We start from the raw sequence: 22115 nt of genomic DNA, 5'->3' as shown, positions 1-22115 counted from the left end.
TATGGATGATTCTGTCTGTAACATTGAAAGAATACTACAGAGAGTAATATCAAACCATCATCAATGGTTTTAATGGTTTGAAAGAATGCGTATCGATAATGCTTTTCACATTCTTTACAGTCAGTAAATTACCACTATCGGTAGGTAAATGCAGCAGATCATTTGTACCCAAACAGCACTGAGATAAATATATCCCCGACATGCAGAAAAGTTCAAAAAGTACTAGAAATCAGAAATAATTAAAATATTTTAAAAAGCAAAAAAAGTTCAAACACAAAAGCAATTGGTAGAGTTGTGGAAAGTGAGCAAGGTTGTAAAATTATTCAGCAGGATATAGACCAGTTGGAAATATGGACAGAGAAATGGTGGACGGAGTTTATCCGGATAAGTGTGAGGTATTGCACTTTATGAGGTCAAATGTACAAGGAAAGTATACAGTAAATGACAGGACCCTTAGGAGCTTTGGATGTTTAATAGCTAGAACACTACAGCACAGTACAGGTCCTTCGGCCCACGATGTTGTGCTGACATTTCATCCTGCTCTAAGATCTATCTAACCCTTCCCTCCCACATCGCCCCCCCCATATCTCTATCATTCATATGTTTAGCTAAGAGTCTCATAAATGTCCCTAATTTATCTGACCCACAACCTCTGCGGGAAGTGCGTTCCATGCACCCACCACTCTGTGTAAAAAAACTTACCCCTAACATCCCCCTTGTATCTTCCTCCCTGCACAGAGGAATCTTGGGGTGCAAGGTCCCTGAAAGTAGAAACACAAGTAGACAGGCTGGTAAAGAAAGTGTAGGGCATACTTGCCTTCATTGGTCAGGGTGTTGAGTATGAAAGTCGGGAAGTCACGTTACAGCCGTGTAAAATTTTGGTTAGGCTACATTTGGAGTATTGTGTGCAGTTCTGGTCACCGTATTATATTTGAGAGGGTGCAGAAGAGGTTCACCAGGACATTATCTGGATTACAGAATATTAGCAATGGGAGGAGTTGGACAAATTTGGATTCTTTTCTCCGGAGTATTCGAGGCTGAGGGGAGGCCTGAATTATGAGAGCATAGACAGGCTAGATGGTTAGGGTGGAATTGTCCTGAGCTGCCACCTTGGATCTTTGGACTTGCACACGGAGGTCTCTCTGTTGCTCAGTGCTCCCAAGAACCCTATCATTCACATATGTCCTAGCCTCATTAGTGCTCCCAAAATGTATGATCTCACATTTATCTGCATTAAACTCTATCTGCCATTTCTCAGCCAATTTCACCAACACATCCATATTACCCTGTAGCCTAAGACTACCCTCCATATCGTCAACAACTTCACCAATTTCCATGTCATATGTGAATTTATTGATCATGCTACCTGCGTCCACATCCAAATCATTCAAGTATATTACAAACAGCAAGGATCTCAACACCAATTGCTGTGGAACATCACGAGTCACAGGCAACCAATCACAAAAACAACCCTTGACCATCACCTTCTGTCTCCTATCACCTAGCCAATTTTGGATCCAGTTTGCTCACTCACCCCAGATCCAATGGGCCCTAACCTTTTGGGACAACCTCCCAGGTGGGACCTCATTGAAGGCCTTACCAAAGTTCATGTAAACCACATCTACTGCACTGCCCTCATCAATACACTTTGTTACCTCCTGAAGAAATTCAATCAGATTGTTCAGACAAGATCTGCCATAGACAATGCCATGCTGGCCATCTCGGATTAGTCTCAGCCTTTCCAAGTGATCATTAATCCTGTCCCTCAGATGTTTTTTTCAATAACTTCTCTATTACAGGTCTGTGATAACCAGGCTTTTTCCTGTAGCTATTTTTGAAAAGATAGACCACATTTGCTATCTGGAATCTCACTTGTGGCCAGTGAAGATTTAAAAATCTCAGCCAGAGTCCCAGCAATCTCTTCCCTTGCCTCCCCAAGCAGCCTGGGATAAATTCCATCTGGACATGGAGACTTCCCCAGCTTTAACCCCACTAAGGCATCAAGTTCCTCTTCTTTACTTATGAAGAGCGCCTTCCCCTTCACTGAATTCTCCAAGTACAAAGTCTGTTTCCTTTGTGAGTACTGATGAAAAATATTCATTTAGGACCTCACCTAGACCTTCTGAATCCACACACAGATTACCCCTCCGGGTGCTCCGGTTTCCTCCCACATTCCAAAGATGTACAGGTTAGGAAGTTGTGGGCAAGCTATGTTGGCGCCAGAAGCGTGGTGACACTTGCGGGCTGCCCCCAGAACACTCTACACAAAGATGCATTTCATTGTGTGTTTCGATGTACATGTGACTAATAAAGAAATCTTATCTTATGTCTCTAATGGAACCTACACTTCCCTTGGTTATGTCTTTGAATTTACTTTAATCCTGTCTGCCACTGATATAACAACCACTTCCTTCAACCATTTGGTTCCGAACCAACCGGCAAAATCCTAATCACTACAGTTTAGAAATTCTATTACCACTTTGATCACTTTGCACTAATTTGGACTATTTTTTGTTCTAACTGTGTTTTTTCTTGTAAAAATTGTGTATAATATGTTTATGTTTTTCTTGTGAGTGCTGCTTATATGATGCTCTGTGCCTGTGATGCTGCTGCAAGTTTTCCATTGCACCTGTGCACACATGTACTTGTGCATATGACAATAAACTCAACTTTGAACCTTCTTTGCCCTCCTATGTTTTTCATACTCTTGACAGGCCTCCCCCACTCCCTGTACCTGTCATGTGTTTCCTTTTTTTCTATTTATTCAGCACTCGATATCCCTCGACATCCAGGGTTCCCTGTACTTGTTACCTTCTTCTTTCACCCTTGCAGGAACATGTGGGTCCTGAACTCTCGTTATTACTCCTTTGAATGTTTCCCACTGTGCAGATAGACTTATCTACCACGAGATGCTCCCAATCTACCTTTGCCAGGTCCTGTCTTATTTTAATGTAATTGGCCTTCTGCCAATTTAAGACCTTTATTACTAATCCATTCCCATCTTTTTCCATAATCGTTTTAAAATATACAGTTATGATCATTATCTCCAAAATGCTTCCCCACTGACTCCCTCCACTTAATTGGCTATGTTCCCCAAGATAAGGACCAGTAATGCTCCTTCCCTTTGGTCTGTCTACATACTGTGTCAGAAAGCTCTCCTGGACACACCTCAAAAATTTCACCTCCTTTGAGCCTTTTACACTTACGCAATCCCAGTTAATATTTGGGAAATTTAATCCCCTAGCACTATAGGCCCTATTTTTACCACATTTGTCTGGTATCTGCTTACATATCTGTTCTTCTGTCTCCCGTTAACTGTTGACTATTAGTTGGTCTGTAAAAGTGACAACACTGTTTTTGTTCCTCATCTCTACCCATATAGAGATCACTTGAGGAGCCTTCTAGGATATCCTCCCTCAATTCTGAAGTAACGCAACCTTTGACTAACAGTGCAATCCCACCTCCCCTTTTACATCCCCTTTGACTTGCGGAAAACTCTTGCTCCTGCACCATCACCAAGTTCATGCTCTACTGCTGAAATCCATGGCTTCAACATTGGAACACAGTTTCCTCCTCCTCCTCCTCCACCACCACCACCACCACCACCTCCTCCACTACCTCCAACTCCTCCTCTACGGTTCAACTCCTGGAAATAAAGCATGAAAACTTATTCTTCTGTATCCTTTGCCTCCCAGAGACCCACCTCACAAAAAGCATTTCTACTTTCTGATACACTTGCAGGTATTCTCCTCTAATACTTCTAGGGATTCTCACATTATACTCCTTTATTTTGCTTGGCCCTTTTTGCAACTTTCCCTTACTTTCCTAATTACTGTTCTGAAAATCCACAGCTTGAAACTTTTTTTTAAAATGGTATATATTTTCTGCAACTTTGCAAGCTCTTTGAAAAATATTTCATTGTTGATCAATAATCCATGCCAATTTCACCCTCCACCTCACTCCCAACCTTTCTGAAATACAATCTGGTGCCCTTGATTTGGTATTATTTCCCTTTCTATTTGGACCTTAAACCATATCACATTATAGTCATGTTGCTCACCCAGATTTACTGCAAGCTCGGCAGTTTTGTTGCTGTAGCCAGATCCAGCAACAGTCTCCTCTTGTGTGCTAACTAACTCAGGGAAAGTTAGCACACAAGAGGAGACTGAACAAAGAGCAAAAAATAAACTGATGGAAGAACTCAGCAGCTCAAGCGCATCTGTGAAGGCAAAGGGATGGTCGACCTTTTGGGTCGAGACACTGCATCAGGACTGGAGTGTAGAGGGAAGATAGCCGGTATATGGAGGTGAGAGGGAGGGGTGAGACGGGGGCTGGTAGATGATAGGTGGAACCAAACAAAGGGGAGATGATGGACAGATGGAGTCACGTTGGGGGGCGGGGGAGGGATAGGAAAGATGAACAAAGGGAGCAGAAACACAGGTAGATAGGTATGTGGGTGATGGACAGATAGAACCAGGTAGGGTGATGTCTAGGTAACGAGGGAGGGTTGGATGGAAAGGGTGAACAAAGGGAGAGAGAACTTGGATGGAGCGGTGGGAGTTTGAAAGGAACACAGAGCGAGTGGGTTACCTGAAATTGGAAAACTCAGTGTTCATACCATTGGGTTGCAGAATCCCCAAGTGGAATAAGTGGCTGGGGAGAAGGCCGAGGATGGTGTGGGAATGGAAAGGGGACATGCAATTGGAAGCTCAAGGTGGCTGTTGTGGACAGAGTGCAGGTGTTCTTCAGAATGGTCACCTAGTTGACGCTTGGACTTGCCAATGTAGAGGAGGCCACATCATGAGCACGGAATGCAGTGAACCAGGTTGGAGGAGGTGCACGTGAATCTCTGCCTCATTGATAAGGTCCTGGACACTGGTTAGGGAGGAGGTGTAGGGACAAGAGTTACACCTGCTATGGTTGAAGAGCAAAGTACCAGCGACGTGGAGAGATGGGTGAGAAGGGATGAAAGGGCCAATGGAGTCCCACAACAGCTTTTCTTTCGATTCATCCCACGTTCTGCAAATAAAAGGTGTAGCCATGAGCTATGCCTGTCCTTTAGTAGATTATGTGGAACAGTCCTTGTTCCAAACCTTCCCCGGCACCACTCCCCAACTCTTTTCCTGTTACATCGATGACTGCATTGGTGCTGCCTCCTGCACCCTTGCAGAACTTGTCAATTTCATCACCTTTGCCAACAACTTCCATACTGCCCTCAAATCCACATGGACTACTTCTGACACTTCTTTTCCTTTTCTGGATCTACCTCCATCTCAGGAAATAAACTATTCACCAATATTAACTATAAACCTACAGATTCTCACATCTCCCTTGACTACACCTCCTCCCACCCTGTTTCTTGTGAGGACACTATCCTTTTCACTCAGTTTCTCTGTCTCAGCAGCATCTGCTGTCAAAATGATGCTTTCCATAGAAACCACAGAACAATACAGCACAATATAGGCCCTTCAGCCCACCATGTTGTGCTGACCTTTAATCCACGTCTAAGTCTATCTAACCCCTTCTCCCACATATCCCCCTATTTTAAATTCCTCCATATGCTTATCTAACAATCTCTTGAACTTGACCAACATATCAGCCTCCACCACCGCCCCAGGCAGCGCATTGCATGCACCAACCACTCTCTGGGTGAAAAACCTCCCTCTGATATCTCCCTTGAACTTCCCACCCATTACCTTAAAGCCATGCCCTCTTGTACTGAGCATCGGCGCCCTGGGAAAGAGGCACTGCTTGTCCACTCTATCTATTCCTCTTAATATTTTGTATACCTCTATCATGTCTCCCCTCATCCTCCTTCTCTCCAAAGAGTAAAGACCTAGCTCCCATAGTCTCTCCTTATAATCCATACTCTCCAATCCAGGCAACATCCTGGTAAATCTCCTCTGCACTCTTTCGAACGCTTCCACATCCTTCTTATAATGAGGCAACCAGAACTGAGCACAGTACTTCAAGTGTGGTCTAACCAGAGTTTTGTAGAGTTGCATCATTACCTCACGGCTCTTAAACTCGATCCCATGACTTATGAAAGCCAACATCCCATAAGCGTTCTTAACCATCCTATCCACCTGTGAGGCAACTTTCAGTGATCTGTGGATATGAACCCTCAGATCCTTCTGCTCCTCTACACTACCCAGTATCCTGCCATTTACCTTGTACTCCGCCTTGGAGTTTGTCCTTCCAAAGTGTACCACCTCACACTTCTCAGGATTGAACTCCATCTGCCACTTCTCAGCCCAGCTCTGCGTCCTATCAATATCCCTCTGCAAGCTCCGACAGCCCTCCACACTATCCACAACACCATCGATCTTTGTATCTTCTTCAAACTTGCTAACCCACCCTTCCACCCCCTCATCCAAGTCATTAATAAATATCACGAAAAGTAGAGGTCCCAGAACCGATCCCTGTGGGACACCATTAGTCACAGCCCTCTAATCCAAATGCACTCCCTCCACCACAACCCTTTGCTTTCTATAGGCAAGCCAATTCTGAATCCACACAGCCAAGCTCCCCTGGATCCCATTCCCCCCGACCTTCTGAAGAAACCTACCATGTGGAACTTTGTCGAACGCCTTACTAAAATCCATGTAGACCACATCTACTGCACTACCCTCATCAATCTTCCTGGTCACCTCCTCAAAGAACCCTATCAGGCTTGTGAGACATGATCTTCCCTTCACAAAGCCATGCTGGCTGTCCCTAATCAGTCCATGATTCTCTAAATGCTCATAGATCCTAAGAAACCTTTCCAACAGCTTGCCCACCACCAGGCTCACTGGTCTGTAATTCCCTGGACTATTGCTAATACCTTTTTTGAATAAGGGGACAACATTTGCCACCTTCCAATCCTCCGGTACCATTCCCGTGGTCAAAGAGGACTCAAAGATTCTAGCCAACGGCTCAGCAATCTCCTCCCTCGCCTCACAGAGCAGCCTGGGGAATATTCCGTCAGGCCCCAGGGACTTATATGTCCTAATATTTTCTAACAACTCCAACACATCCTCTCTCTTGATATCTACATGCTCCAGAACATTAACCTTACCAACACTGTCCTCAGCCTCATCAAGGTCCCTCTCTTTCGTGAATACTGAAGAGAAGTACTCATTGAGAACCTCTAGGACTTCTGAAATGTCTTGCATCTTCCCTCTGCTGTACTTGATGGAGCCCTCACCATCTCCTCCATTTCCCACACATCTGCTCTCTATGATTCCTTGCTTACATAGCCGTAATAGTTACATCAAGCCTAACAAACCTTTACTGATCTAGCTCTCATTTGAACATATCAATAATGAAGTTGGTGCAAAACATAGCATGGATTATTGCAGAAAGAGGTTAAGTTCTGCCTATGTGGTATGTCAGATCTGGCTTGGTTTGAATAGGGCTTGAGGAAGAAATGTTTTGCAGAGTTACAATATCTGGAGAGAGCCTGCATGCTACAAAAGTGCTGGAGAGAATAAAGTCACAAGTACTTCAGATAATCACTAGCAAACCTGACTATGCTTGAGCAACAGGGGTCTGTCACGTATACTCAATGGTTACTGGATGGATGTGGCATAAAATATTTACAGTTTTCAGAAGACTTTTTATAGAGCAGCTAAGTTGAGTCACCCTCAGACTTGCTGCCCACTGGAACAATTAATATACTTACATCAACATTTTCCGTGAAACAAGAGCATCCATTAACAGCAACTATTGATCCAATTTTTATATTTAATTACATTATTTATGAGCATAATTTACACAGATCTAAACGTTATCAAATATTCCAAATATTAAGGTCTAAAGACATAAAATTTCTGTTAGCAGTGAATCAGATATAAAGACAGAGGAAATCTGAAACAAAAACAGAAAATGCTGGAAATAACAAGTCAGGCAGCATCTGTGGGCAGAGAAACAGGTCAGTGACCCTTTGGTTGGACTGTTGAACAGAAGATAATATTTATCACTCAATCAAAATGACTGAATCTGATGTTTGAAACAGATCACATTCAGAAGTTAAATCTCCAATCCTAATCCTGTTTCCTCTTGATAACGATGACTAACATTGCAGTACCATTCAGTCAGTACACTGCACTATTTTTCACATACCACTGCCTAATCCCCAATTCAAAAGAGAGCTGCTGCTGTGTGAAGTGGCTGCAAGTTGGGCTGCCCTACCTGGCGATTCAGAGTACCGAGCCACAGACTGATGGCTCACCAAAAGCTTTTCACTGTATCTCGGTACATGTGACAATAATAAACCAATTACCACTATCCCGCACAGTGTCTGGCTAGGATGGAAATAAAGACAGTAGGTTTTGAAGAAATTGGGAATACTAAGGAGTAAGTCTTTGGGGGAGCAGATGGTTGAAAGATTTTAGTTTGGAGGTTTATTTGAGGACTTGTAGAATAAAGAAAACAGGCATTGAAAATGTTGGAAGAAGTATTCAAGATCTGGAGCAAGTAGAGAAATGTTTGAACCCAAAGTTCAGCTTTTTCTTTATTATTTTGTTAGTATATGTAGTTGATTTGTGGATGATACATAATTCATTTACTTTCTACCAAAAAGACATTTAAAATTGAACTCCTTGGCCCTTGGATACACACACAGCTCCTGCCGGGAAACGTACCTTTCAGGAAAAATTCCAGCTCTTCCTGAGGGATCTTCTGTTTTGCCTGCTCGAGCTTTATCGTCATATTGAATGAGAAAAGCAACTTGTGCTTTTCAAACAAACCTAGAGGGACAAGGGAAATGTTAAATTAATGTAATCAGTAAGGCGAAGAATGTCAGTTCTGCAGAAGGTAATCACCTTTCAGCTGAGAGTTAACACCAAATAATCCATGGTCAGCTAAAGAGGATCGGGGTGGACTGATACACCTCCACTGTAATCCAGAATCTGCCTTAACCCCATCCTCCCCAATCAACGTGACATTGCTGACTGTCTATGGCCTTGCCAAGTGAGATAGACCACTGATGCCAATAAACATTGAATTATGAGCAGTTTTCAGAGTTAGTCTCCTGGCTAATAAGTTTATTCCAATACATTTCCTTCATCAGCCAACATAATCAAAGACCCCACCAACCCAAGTCATTCTCTCTTCTATCCCCTTCCATCGGGCAGAAGATACAAAAGCCTCAGAGCTCGTACCAACAGACTCAAGGACAGCTTCTATCCAGCAGTTATAAGACTCTTGAATGGACCTCTTGTACAATAAAGATGAACTCTTGATCTCTCAGTCAACCTCATTATGGCCCTTGCACTTTATTGTCAACCTGCACTACATTTTCTCTGCAATTGTAACTATATTCTGCATTCTGTTATTGTTTTCCTTTTGTACTACCTTGATGTACTTATGTATGTGATGATCTGTCTGGAAGGCATGCAAACGAAAGCTTTCTACTGTATCTTGGTACATGTGACAATGACAAACCAATTACCAAATCATTAATATAGACAACAAACAACAGTAGATCCAGCACCAATCCCTGTGGCACACCACTGGTCACAGGCCACCAATCTGAAAAGCAACACTCCACTACCACCCTCTGCCTTCTTCCACCAAGCTCACCCTGGATTCCATGTGATCTCACCTTCTGGACCAACCTACCATGTGGGACCTTGCCAACAGCCTTGCTAAAGTCCATGTAGACCTATTGCCCTGCCCTTGTCAATCCCCTTGGTCACCTCTTCGAGAAACTCAATCAAAGTCTATTGTTAGTGATGTTGATTGATGGATGAATATCACCCAGTTCACTGGGGAGAGCTCCCTGCTCTTTCTTCAAACAGTGCCATGGCATTGTTCACATCTACCCGAGTGGGCAGACAAGGACCTGGTTTAACATTTCACCCAAAACCTTATCCCATAACTCCCTCATCACTGCAGTGGAGGTCAGCCTAGATTCCTGTTCTTAGGTTTCTAGAGTGGGACTTGAACTGTCAACATTTTAACTCTGGCACTCAAGTGCTACCATTGAGCCACAATTACATCAGCAACCTTAAAAGCTGGATACATGCGATATTTATGCAACAGGCAGTCAATTGTAACTTAACAGAATGGGTCATCTTCAATATATTTCAGGAATATTAATATTTTAACACTGTGTTTTGATTGACAAAGCTGTAGCAACATTTACAACACTAACCTGTGCAGCCATAATTGTACATATTAAGAGTCAATGCATTCATGATGTTCCTCAGTCGTTTTTGAAGTATAGAGTCAGGCAAAGATTTGCGGAGAGATAAGTCAAAGACCTCCAGGAAAGATGCCAAAGAATATTGGTACATATTGTTAACCAGCGCCATCTCCGACAAGACAAAAAACAATATTGCTCCTCGTCTGGCAGCTGGTCGATAGCCATCTCTCAGTTTATCAATATCAACTGCAGTCTTTTCAGCCAGATTTAGCTTTTCCGACACCTGCCAATAGGAGTTTATATTTATGAAAGGTTTGGTTTAGTATAGTATGGTATAATCTGTCACTGTTTCTACATTGCTGTTGTTTACTCTTTGTTTAGAGTCATGTGTTTATAATGTAGCTTAAAAGTAGAGACAACAAGAGCAAGACCACGTTGCTCACGAATCTTGGAAGCTGAAAAGTATTTGGAGAAACTGCACTGAGGAACAGTGAACTAAATGGATTACTGCATGCTCCAGCAAAACTGGTTCATTAAGTGGAAGTTCCGATAACCTCCACCACCCAATACTTATTCTTTGTCTAGCAAGCAATTTGAACATGGAGAAATCAGAGCTGTGATCAATACTGGCAGTGACACAAAAAGGTAAGACTCACTGCCTAGTAATCAGCCATGATATCCTTACGGTGTGGGCATTCTGAAACTAATTATTGATTCATTATTGATTCATTATCACCACAGGACCACCTGCCCATTGGTCCATTGGGCCAGTCCCCAGCCAATAGAGGTGACAGTTTTATTTGAACCATTTCTTGAAGTAACTCATTAAAATAAACATGCCACACAAACAGGAGACTGTGCTTCATAGTAAATGGAACAATTATCTAAAAGTTTCAGACCATCCTTTCGGTGGTTATCCTGATAAGTAGCTTATTGGACCAGCACCCCAGAGCCCAGTGAGTGTTTCCAGCATTTTCTATTATTACTTCAATCTTGGCTACAGATTATGTTTTCTGAAATTCATCCTGTGAGTTTACAGTTACACTGATAGAAGAGTTGGGGGACACCAAGAATGCACAGAACTATTACTAGCTTAACTCACTAAAATCAAACAGCAGTGCACGAGTGAACTTGCTGATCTACGAGGAGAATAGGGTACTGAATTTGAAAACTGGATGAGTTCCTGTCCATAGAACCTGACCAAGAATTTTCCCTGGACTCCCCACTTTTCACTCCCCAAAATGATGCCACTGCAAATACTGGAGCAGTTGAATGGTTTGACACTTTCCATCGATCATTCCGGCTCATCTCTACACCATGGAAATTCCCAACATCAGCATCAGCACCCAGTACAAAACTACAGATGGCAAGCCGGGGAACTAATGGAATTGCATAAATTTGGGAAGGGAGGGTCAGGGGAAACTCTGTCAACTTTCAACTCTCCTCATATTTTACCAACACATGGAAATCTGCTGTGGCTTCACTAGTATCAGTGATCCACAAAATGGGCCAGAGAGCTCCAACTAAAGACCCCTTGGGCCATTCTGAAAATGGCTTTGATAAGGTGTGTTGAAGGCCATCAAAGCTTTACTCTTTGCTGAGTTGACCTGCTGGTTCTCTGCTCACCCATTCTCTTCCTACCTAATACGCACAAAGATACAGAGGGTCTGGTCAGTTGGGAAGAAAAATGGCAAATGGAACTTAATTGGAAAATTGTGAGGTAATGTATTTGCAAAGGGGCAACAAGACAAGGCGACATATTCATTTAGGACCTCACCTATACCTGTATGGAGCTAAATGAGTATTCAAGGAGGAAATGGACTTTGTAGTTGGAGAATTCAGTGAAGGGGGAAACGAAAGCCTAGTGTGCATCTCCATAAATATAGAGGTAACTTGAAGCCTCAGAAGGCTTAAAGGTAGATAAATCCTCAGGGCTGGATGGGATTTATCCCAGGCTGCTATGGGAGGCAAGGGAAGAGATTGCTGGGGCTCTGGCCGAGAATTTTAAATTTTCAATTTTCACTGACCGCAAGTGAGGCACCAGATGACTGGAGGACAACAAATGTGGTTCCCTTTTCAAGCAGGGCAGCAGGGAAAAGCCTGGCAATTACAGACCGGTGAGCCCAACATAAGTGGTAGGGATGTCATGTATTATTGGGAAAAAATTCTGAGGGACAGGATTAATGATCACTTGGAAAGGCATGGACTAATTAGAGACAGCCAGCATAGCTTTGTCAAGGGAAGATCATCTTGGAACAATCTGGAGGAGGTAAGAAAGTGCAGTAGATGTCGTTTACATGGTCTTCAGTAAGACCTTTGACTAAGTCCCACATAGGAGACTGGTCCAAAAGGTTACGGCCCATGGGGTCCAGGGCAAGGTGGCAAACTGGATCCAAAATTGGCTTGGCAATCAGAGACCAAGGGTGATGGCAGAGGGTTGTTTTGCAAATGGTGGTGTTCCACAGGAATCAGTGCTGGGACCCTTGATGTTTGTAATATAAGTGAATGGTTTGGATGTGGATGTAGGATATTCACAGATGACACAAAAATTAGTGGAAATGATGGTAGCGTGGAGGGCAGTCTTAGGTTACAGGGTGATATGGATGTGTTAGTGAAATGGGCTGAGAAATGAGAGATGGAGTTTAATCCAGATAAGTGAGTTATTGCATTTTGGGGGTATTAAGGAGACTAGGACATACACCACGAATAGTAGGGTCCGTGGGGATTTGAGGAACTAACAGACTGAGCTGCCACCTAAATAAAATGATGAGTGAGCTCGCTGTAATGTATTTACCTCAGTAGCTTTAGTCTTGGTTTCTTCTAGAGTTTCAACAAGTTCGACATTATCCAGCATGTTCCCAGTGGAAGTTGCCAATTCACGTAGAAGAGAATCCTCGAGATCCTTTAGGAGCTTCTTGTTCTCACTGGTTTCCTTGATCAAACGCTCCCTCTGCTCCTCAAGTTCTTTCCGCTCAAATGCCACAATAACACTTAGTAACTGGTCTTCCAGACCACTTAATGTCACTGTAGAGAGAAAATTCAGCATCAGCCTCAATTCTTAATAAACAGGGGAGTGGGATCCAAAATGGCAGTGATGCAGATGGGAGGCTGGAAGATGATAGAGAATTGAACGGGAACCAGAGCTGCAGGTCAGAAAGTGGGGGGATTGAGGGAAAGGTAATGTCATGACCAGTAAGTCTGTAAGGAAGGACAGGCAGGAGCAAAGTAATAGACACGGTGCAATGGAAAGACTTAAGTGTGTTTATTTTAATGCAAGGAGTATGATGGATCAATACATAGAACTATGATGTTGTGGCCATTACAGAGACTTGGTGGAGAGAGGGACAGGACTGGATGCTTAATGTTCCAGAGTTTAGATGTTTTAGAAGAGATAGGGAGGAAAAAGAAGAGGAGGAGTTGATTACTAATTGGGGACAATATCACAGCTGCACTCAGAGGGGACATAATGGAGGGCTTGTCCACTGTCTATATTGTGAGAAATAAGAAAGGTGCAATCATTCTGGTGGGATTATACTACAGACCCCCCAACAACCACCGGGACATTGAGGAACAGATACGCAGGCAGATTAGGGAAATGTGTAAAGACAACAGGGTTTTTGTCGTGGGTGACTTGAACTTCCCCAATATAGACTGGGACCTCCTTAGTGCAACAGGGTTAGATGGGGTAGAGTTTTTTAAGGGAATCCAGGAGAGCTTCTTAAAACAGTATGTGGATAATCCAATGAGACGAGGGGCCATACTGGACCTGGTGTTGGGAAATAAGCCTGGCCATGTGACTGATCTTTCAGTGGGAGAACATTTTGGAAACAGTGATTACAGTTCCTTAAGTTTTAAGATAACTATGAATAAGGATAATAGGCCTTGTGGGTAAGTATTAAATTGGAGCATGGCAAATTACAAGATTATTAAGCATGAGCTAGGGAGAATTAATTGGGAACGTGTGTTTTTCGATGTCCCCATCTGACATGTGGAGGGTGTTTAAAGGCCAACTAGAGAGTACAGGACAGGTATGTTCTAGTAAGAAGGAAGGACAAGGATGGAAAGGTCAGGGAACCTTGGATGTCGAGAAAGGTGGTGAATTTAGTCAAGAAGGAAATGGAAGCATATGTAAGGGTTAGGAAGCTAAATTCAAACAGGGCCATTGAGGATTATAAAGAAGCTAGAAAAGAATTCAAGGAAGGAATTAGGAGAGCCAGGAGGGGCCCTGAAAGGTCCTTGGCAAGTAAGATTAAAGAAAATCCCAAGGCATTCTACACATTCATCAAAACCTAGAGGACAACTCAGGAGAGGGTAGGACCACTCAAGGATAAAGCAGGGAATATGTGTTTGGAGGTGGAGGATGTGGGTGAGGTACTAAATGAGTACTTTGTGTAGGTATTCACCAAGGAGAAGGACATGGAGGATAGTGAGATCAGTGTGGGGCATGTTAACATGCTAGGGCATTTTGAGAAAGAGGTAGTGTTGGGTCTGATGAAGAACGTTAAGGTGGCTAGGTCCCCACGGCCTGATGGGATATACCCAGGTTATTGGGAGAGGCAAAAGATGAGATGGTGGAGGCAGATATGTTGGAGGCATTTAAGAAGCTCTTAGATAGGCACTTCAACATGTAGAGAATGAAGGGATATGGACCATGAGCAGGCAGAAGGGATTCGGTGTCATTAGCTTAATTAGTTCGGCACATGGTGGGCTGAAGGGCCTATTCCCGTGCTGTACTGCCCTGTGAGGTACTGCTCTGTGCTGTACTGCCCTGTGAGGCACTGCCCTGTGCGGTACTGTGCTGTGCGGTACTGCGCTGTGAGGTAATGCCCTGTGCGGTACTGCCCTATGAGGTACTGCGCTGTGCAACTGTGAGCCTCCAGTAGGGGACACATGAAGTGGGATTTTGAGGTGATCCAGAGTATGTTAGAAATTACCAGTGTAGTTTATCACCATGGATTTTCCAAAAACTGAAGGCTGGTACTTGGGGTTTGCGAGCTTGGTGTTGAGATACAGTTTGAAGTTAGGATCATAGTCAACCTCCTTGTCACCGAGCTTAATGTAATACCGTCCTTGTTGCCCTTCAATGTTCTTTTCGAGGACATTATCAATGACTGGATCAATGTACTCATCCACATCTTGGAATAGGAAGGGAAATCCATACTTGATAGCCATCTCCAATTGCTTCAAGAAATCAGGATCATTAAATGAAGAGATCTGAAAAAGATCACAACATTTATTCCTGCAGTGTTTTTTTTAGAAAGATAACGAGTAAAATTAGAGAAATCAAAAGATATTATATCAAAGCAAGGTGGTAGTTAAAGAATGAGCCACCAATGAGGGAAGTTTTGTGAGGAGGTGAGGATGTGGTGAGCTGAATGAATCTTTTGCTGCTCTCTTCACAGAAGAGGGGGCCACACCAATGTCATTGTTGGGGAGGAAGAGAGGGAAACATTCGATGGAATAAAAAGGGTAAGAGAGCAAGTATGAAGGGACATAGAATCTTTGCATTCTCATGCCAGGATGAAACATATTCTAGGCTATTCAAAGCCACAAGAGAAGAAATTGCGAACTCACTGGTTCAACTTCAGTGATGAGCAGATTATTGATTTTAATTCTGAGAGGCCTTCATTTAGAAAGATAGTCAGCATGGATTTGTTAATGGGAGACATCTGACAAATATCAGTGATTGTTGAGGAGGCAGGAAGGAGAGTTGATGAGCCCAAGCGTTATTGTAGACTATGTGGATTTTAGTAAGGCTTTGTACATGATCCCACGTGACAGGCTGGTCAAAAGAGCAAAAGCCCAGCCGGCCCAGGGAGAGTGGCAAATTGGATCAGTGGCAAGAAAGAAAGGATAACAGTTCACGGTGTTTATATTGTTAAAGCAAGGATTCAAGTAACTTGGATCCTTGCTTTTCATAATTAATGTTTTTGATTTACCTTAAATATAAGGGGCTTATAAAGAGGTTTGCAAATGATACGAAAACTGGCATTGTGTTTGACAATGCGAGGGAAAGCTGTTCAGTGCTGGAGAATATTGACTACTCAAGTGGACAGAAAAGTGAATGGAATTTGTACTGGAGAACTGTGAGGTGATGATTTAGGAAGGCGCAAAAATACAAAGGAAGTAATAGACAATAATCTGTGAGAGTCATAGAGCACCACAGCACAGTCCCTTCAGCCCATCTAGTCCATGACAACCTGATCTTCTGCCTAGTCCCATCAACCTGCACCCAGACCATATCACTTCAACACCTCCCATCCATGTACCCATCCAAACTTCTCTTAAATGAGAGGTGACCTGATAGAGGCGTATAAGATGATAAGAGGCATTGATCGTGTGGATAGTCGGAGGCTTTTTCCCAGGGCTGAAATGGTGGCCACAAGAGGACATAGGTTTAAGGTGCTGGGGAGTTGGTATAGAGGAGATGTCAGGGGTAAGTTTTTGACTCAGAGAGTGGTGAGTGCGTGGAATGGGCTGCTGGCAACTGTGGTGGAGGCGGATACGATAGGGTCTTTTAAGACACTTGGATAGGTACATGGAGCTTAGAAAAATAGAGGGCTATGGGTAAACCTGGTAATTTCTAAGGTAGGGACATGTTCGGCACAGCTTTGTGGGCCAAAGTGCCTGTATTGTGCTGTAGGTTTTCTATGTTTCTATGTAAATGTTACAATTGAACCCACATCCACCACTTCCGCTGGCAGCTTGTTCCACACTCGCACCACCCTGAGTGAAGAAGTTTCCCCTCAGATTCCCCTTAAATATTTCACCTTTCACCCTAAGCCTATGACCTCTAGTTCTAGTCTCACCCAACCTGAGGGGGAAAAGCCTGCATGCATTCACCCTATCTACACCCCTCATAATTTTGTATAACTCTACAAGATCTCCCCTCATTCTCCTGCGCTCCAGGGAATAAGGTCCTACCCTATTCAACCTTTCCTTAAAGGGGAGATGTCAGAGGTATGTTTGAGAGGTTGAGGGGGGATGTCAGAGGTAGATTTTTTTTTACACAGAGAGTGGTGGGTGCCTGGAACGCACTGCCGGGGCTGGAGGTAGAGGCTGATACAATAGGGACATTTAAAAGACTCTTAGATAGGCACATGGATGTAAGGAAATGAAGGTTTATGGGCTGTATAGGAGGGAAAGGTTAGATTGATTATGGAGTAAGTTTATATAGGTCAGCACAACATCGTGATCCGAAGGGCCTGTACTATGCTATATTGTTCTATGTTCCATAACTCTGGTCCTCAGGTCACAGCAACACCATTATAAATTTTCTCTGCACTCTTTCAAGCTTATTGATATCTTTCCTGTAGGTAGGTGACCAGAACTGTACACAATACTCCAAATTTGGCCTCACCAGCATCTTGTACAACTTCAACATAACAACCCACCTCCTGCACTCAGTGCCCTGATTTATGAAGGCCAATGTGCCAAAAGCTCTCTTTACGACCCTATCTACCAGAGATGTCACTTTCAAGGAATTATGGATCTGTATTCCCAGGTTCCTTTGTTCTACCACACACCTCAGTGCCCTACCATTCACTGTGCAAGTCTTACCCTGGTTTGTCCTCCCAAAGTGCAACATCTCACACTTGTCTGCATTAAATTCCATCTGCCATATTTCAGCCCATTTTCCCAGCCAGTCGAGATCAAGATCTGATAGCCTTCCTCGCTGCCCACTCCAGACCAGTGCTGGGAGCTGACACCAGGAGCCGACAGCAGGGGCCAACACACCAGGAGCCGAATCCAGGAGTCGACACCAGGAGCCAGTGCCGGAAGCCAACACCAGGAGCCGACACCAGGCCAGTGCCGGGAGCTGACACCAGGAACCGACAACAGGAGGTGACACCAGGAGCCGGCACCAGGAGCCCACTCCAGTAGGTAACACCACAAGGTGACACCAGGAGCCAGCACCAGGAGGTGAAACCAGGAGCTGACTCTGGGAGCCAGTGCTGGGAGCTGACACTAGGAGCCGACACCGGGAGGAGACACCGGGAGCCGGCACCGGGAGGTGACACCAGGAACCAACTCCAGGAGTGGACTCCAGGCGGCGACTCCAGAGGAGCGGACTCCAGGAGCCGAAACCAGGAGGTTTTCGTGGGTTTCGCTTTGGCAGATGTTGGGACTTCAGGACAGATAAGTTTTTCTTTTTTTTATAGGGTTTTTATTATAAGGTTTAGTTTTATAAGGTTCTTTTTTATAAGTTTTTATATAAGTTTTAATCGGGAATAGTGATGACTGGACTGCGCAGGCACGTGACGTCAGCAGGTAAGGCGTGGGCAGTTTAAAAAAGCGGGTAGAAAAAAACCCGGAGGTTTCGTGAGCTTCGCTTTGGCAGACGTCGAGACTTTGGAACAGATAAGTTTTTCTTCTTTTCTTTTATAGGGTTTTTATTATAAGGTTTAGTTTTATAAGGTTCTTTTTTATAAGTTTTTATATAAGTTTCAATCGGGAATAGTGGGGACTGGCCTATGCAGGCATGTGACATCAGCAGGTAAGGCGCGGGCAGTTTAAAAAGCAAACCGCCATATCCAGCGGGCAGCGTTGGAGTGCGCAGCAGAGTGAGACGTAGCAGAGTGTTTTGGGCTTTGGCTCAAGGGGCTTCGGCGTAGAGGGGCGAGGAAAGGTAGGTGACTTGAGTTAAGGAAGGAGTATGAGGGCAGTTTCCTGTACTCGGTGTCAGATGTGGGAGTTCCCGGAGTCTCCCTGCCTCTGGGAAGGCTACATCTGCACCTGGTGTGTTGAGCTGCAGCTCCTGAGGGACTGTGTTAGGGAACTGGAGATGCAGCTTGATGACCTTCGTCTGGTCAGGGAGAGTGAGGAGGTGATAGAGAGGAGTTATAGGCAGGTGGTCACACCGGGACCATGGGAGTCAGGCAAGTGGGTCACAGTCAGGAGGGGGAAGGGTAAGAGTCAGGTACCAGAGAGTACCCCTGTGGCTGTAACCCTTAACGATAAGTACTCCTACTTGAGTACTGTGGGGGGAGGCAGCCTACCTGGGGGAAGCAACAGTGGCAGTGTCTCTGGCACAGAGTCCGGCCCTGTGGCTCAGAAGGGTAGGGAAGGAGAGAGGAGGGCACTAGTGATAGGGGACTCTATAGTTAGATGGGCAGACAAGCAATTCTGTGGACGCAGGAAAGAAGCTCGGAAGGTAGTTTAACTCCCAGGTGCAAGGGTCCGGGATGTTTCAGATAGCGTCCAAGATATCCTGAAGGGGGAGGGAAAACAGCCAGAGGTCGTGGTACATATTGGTACCAATGACATAGGTAGGGAAAGGAATGAGGTCCTGAAAAAAGACCATAGAGAATAAGGAAGGAAGTTGAGAAGCAGGACCTCAAAGGTAGTAATTTCCAGATTACTGCCTGTGCTAAGTGACAGTGGGTATAGAAACAGAATGAGGAGGAGGTTAAATGCGTGGCTGAGGGATTGGAGTAAGGAGCAGGGATTCAGATTTCTGGATCATTGGGGCCTCTTTTGGGGCAGGTATGACCTGTTCAAAGAGGATGGGTTGCACTTGAATCCCAGGGGGACCAATATCCTGGTAGGGAGGTTTGCTAAGGCTTCTGGGGAGAGTTTAAACTAGAATTTTTGGGGGGTGGGATCCAAACTGGAGAGACTGGGGAAGAGGTGTTTGGCTCTCAAATAGAGAAAGCTAGTAGTAGGTACGATAGGTAGGTGATAGAGAAGGGACGTGCTCAGACAGGTTTGAGATGTGTCTATTTTAACACAAGGAGTATTGTGAACAAGGCGGATGAGCTTAGAGCTTGGATCAATACTTGGAGCTATGATGTGGTGGCTATTACGGAGACTTGGATGGCTCAGGAACTGGAATGGCTGCTTCAAGTGCCGGGTTTTAAATGTTTCAGAAAGGACAGGAAGGGAGGCAAAAGAGGTGGGGGAGTGGCACTGTTGGTCAGAGGTAGTGTCATGGCTGTGGAAAAGGTGGACGTCATGGAGGGACTGTCTACGGAGTCTCTGTGGGTGGAGGTTAGGAACAGGAAGGGGTCAATAACTTTACTGGGTGTTTTTTTATAGGCCGCCCAATAGTAACAGGGATACTGAGGAGCAGACAGGGAAGCAGATCCTAGAAAGGTGTGAGAATAACAGAGTTGTTGTGATGGGGGATTTTAATTTCCCAAACATCGACTGGCATCTCCAGACAGTGAGGGGTTTAGATGGGGTGGAGTTTGTTAAGTGTGTTCAGGAAGGATTCTTGACACAACATGTAGATAGGCCTACAAGAGGAGAGGCTGTGCTTGATCTGGTATTGGGAAATCAACCTGGTCGGGTGTCAGATCTCTCAGTGGGTGAACATTTTGGTGATAGTGATCATAATTCTATCTCCTTTACGTTAGCACTGGAGAGAGATAGGAACAGACAGACTAGAAAGCCTTTTAGTTGGAGTAAAGGGAATTATGAGGCTCTCAGGCAGGAAATTGGAAGATTAAATTGGGAACAGATGTTCTCAGGGAAATGTATGGAAGGAATGTGGCAAATATTCAGGGAATATTTGTGTGGAGTTCTGCATAGGCATGTTCCAATGAGACAGGGAAGTTACGATAGGATACAAGAACTGTGGTGTACAAAGGCTATAATGAATCTAGTCAAAAGAAAGAAAAGCTTACAAGAGGTGCAGAGAGCTAGGTAATGTTAGAGATCTGGAAGAGTACAAGGCTACAGGAAGGAGCTTAAGAAGGAAATTAGGAGAGCCTGAAGGGGGCATGAGAAGGCCTTGGCGGGCAGGATTAAGGAAAACCCCAAGGCATTCTACAAGTATATGAAGAGCAAGAGGATAAGATGCGAAAGAATAGGGCCTATCAAGTGCAGCAGTGGGAAAGTGTGTATGGATCTGGAAGAAATAGCGGAGGTACTTAATGAATACTTTATGTCAGTATTCACTAAGGAAAAAGATCTGGGGGATTGTAGTGGGGACTTGCAGTGGGCTGAAAAGCTTGAGCATGTAGATATTAGGAAAGAGGAGATGCCGAAACTTTTGGAAAGCATCAAGTTGGATAAGTCGCCGGGACCGGATGAGATGTACCCCAGGCTGCTGTGGGAGGCAAGGGAAGAGATTGCGGAGCCTCTGACGATGATCTTTGCATCGTCGATGGAGACAGGAGAGGTTCTGGAAGATTGGAGGGTTGCGGATGTTGTTCCCTTATTCAAGAAAGGGAGTAGGGATAGCCCAGGAAATTATAGACCGGTGAGTCTTGCCTCAGTGGTTGGTAAGCTAATGGAGAAGATCCTGAGAAGCAGGATTTATGACCACTTGGAGAGGTATAATATGATTAGGAATAGTCAGCATGGCTTTGTCAAGGGCAGGTCCTGCCTTATGAGCCTGATTGAATTTTTTGAGGATGTGACTAAACACATCGATGAAGGGAGAGCAATAGATGTAGTGTATATGGATTTCAGCAAAGCATTTGATAAGGTACCCCATGCAAGGCTTATTGAGAAAAGTAAGGAGACGTGGGATCCAAGGGGACATTGCAGTGTGGATCCAGAACTGGCTGGCCCACAGAAGGCAAAGAGTGGTTGTTGAAGGGTCGTATTCCGTGTGGAGGTCGGTGACCAGTGGTGTACCTTATGAATCTGTACTGGGACCATTGCTCTTTGTGATTTTTATAAACGACCTGGATGAGGAAGTGGAGGGGTGGGTTAGTAAGTTTGCGGATGACACAAAGGTTGGGGGTGTTGTGGATAGTTTGGAGGGCTGTCAGAGGTTACAGAGGGACATAGATAGGATGCAAAGTTGGGCTGAGAAGTGGCAGATGCAGTTCAACCCAGATAAGTGTGAAGTGGTTTATTTTGGTAGGTCAAATATGATGGCAGAATATAGTATTAATGGTAGGACTCTTGGCAGTGTGGAGGATCAGAGGGATCTTGGGGTCCGAGTTCATAGGACGCTCAAAGTGGCTGCGCAGGTTGACTCTGTGGTTAAGAAGGCATATGGTGTATTGTCCTTCATCAACCGGGGAAT

At 44.4% G+C, this 22115-nt stretch overlaps 1 protein-coding gene across 1 annotated transcript in view; it reads right to left on the bottom strand.

Moving 5' to 3' along the window:
• Positions 1–22115, bottom strand: part of dnah10 (dynein axonemal heavy chain 10) — a 285578-nt gene that overhangs the window by 55471 nt on the left and 207992 nt on the right. Inside the window, exons 63-66 of the mRNA XM_052032383.1 lie at positions 15067–15346; positions 12927–13156; positions 10142–10415; positions 8628–8732 (exon numbers count right to left, since the gene is read on the bottom strand). Coding sequence (XP_051888343.1) covers positions 8628–8732; positions 10142–10415; positions 12927–13156; positions 15067–15346 — 889 coding nt within the window. The remainder of the gene's footprint in view (positions 1–8627; positions 8733–10141; positions 10416–12926; positions 13157–15066; positions 15347–22115) is intronic.

Source organism: Pristis pectinata, chromosome 17 (assembly GCF_009764475.1).
Source record: "Pristis pectinata isolate sPriPec2 chromosome 17, sPriPec2.1.pri, whole genome shotgun sequence".
In the NCBI taxonomy this organism is placed as follows: domain Eukaryota; kingdom Metazoa; phylum Chordata; class Chondrichthyes; order Rhinopristiformes; family Pristidae; genus Pristis; species Pristis pectinata.
The sequence above is the reverse complement of the archived record's forward strand: the minus strand, read 5'-3'. Positions and strand labels throughout refer to the sequence as shown.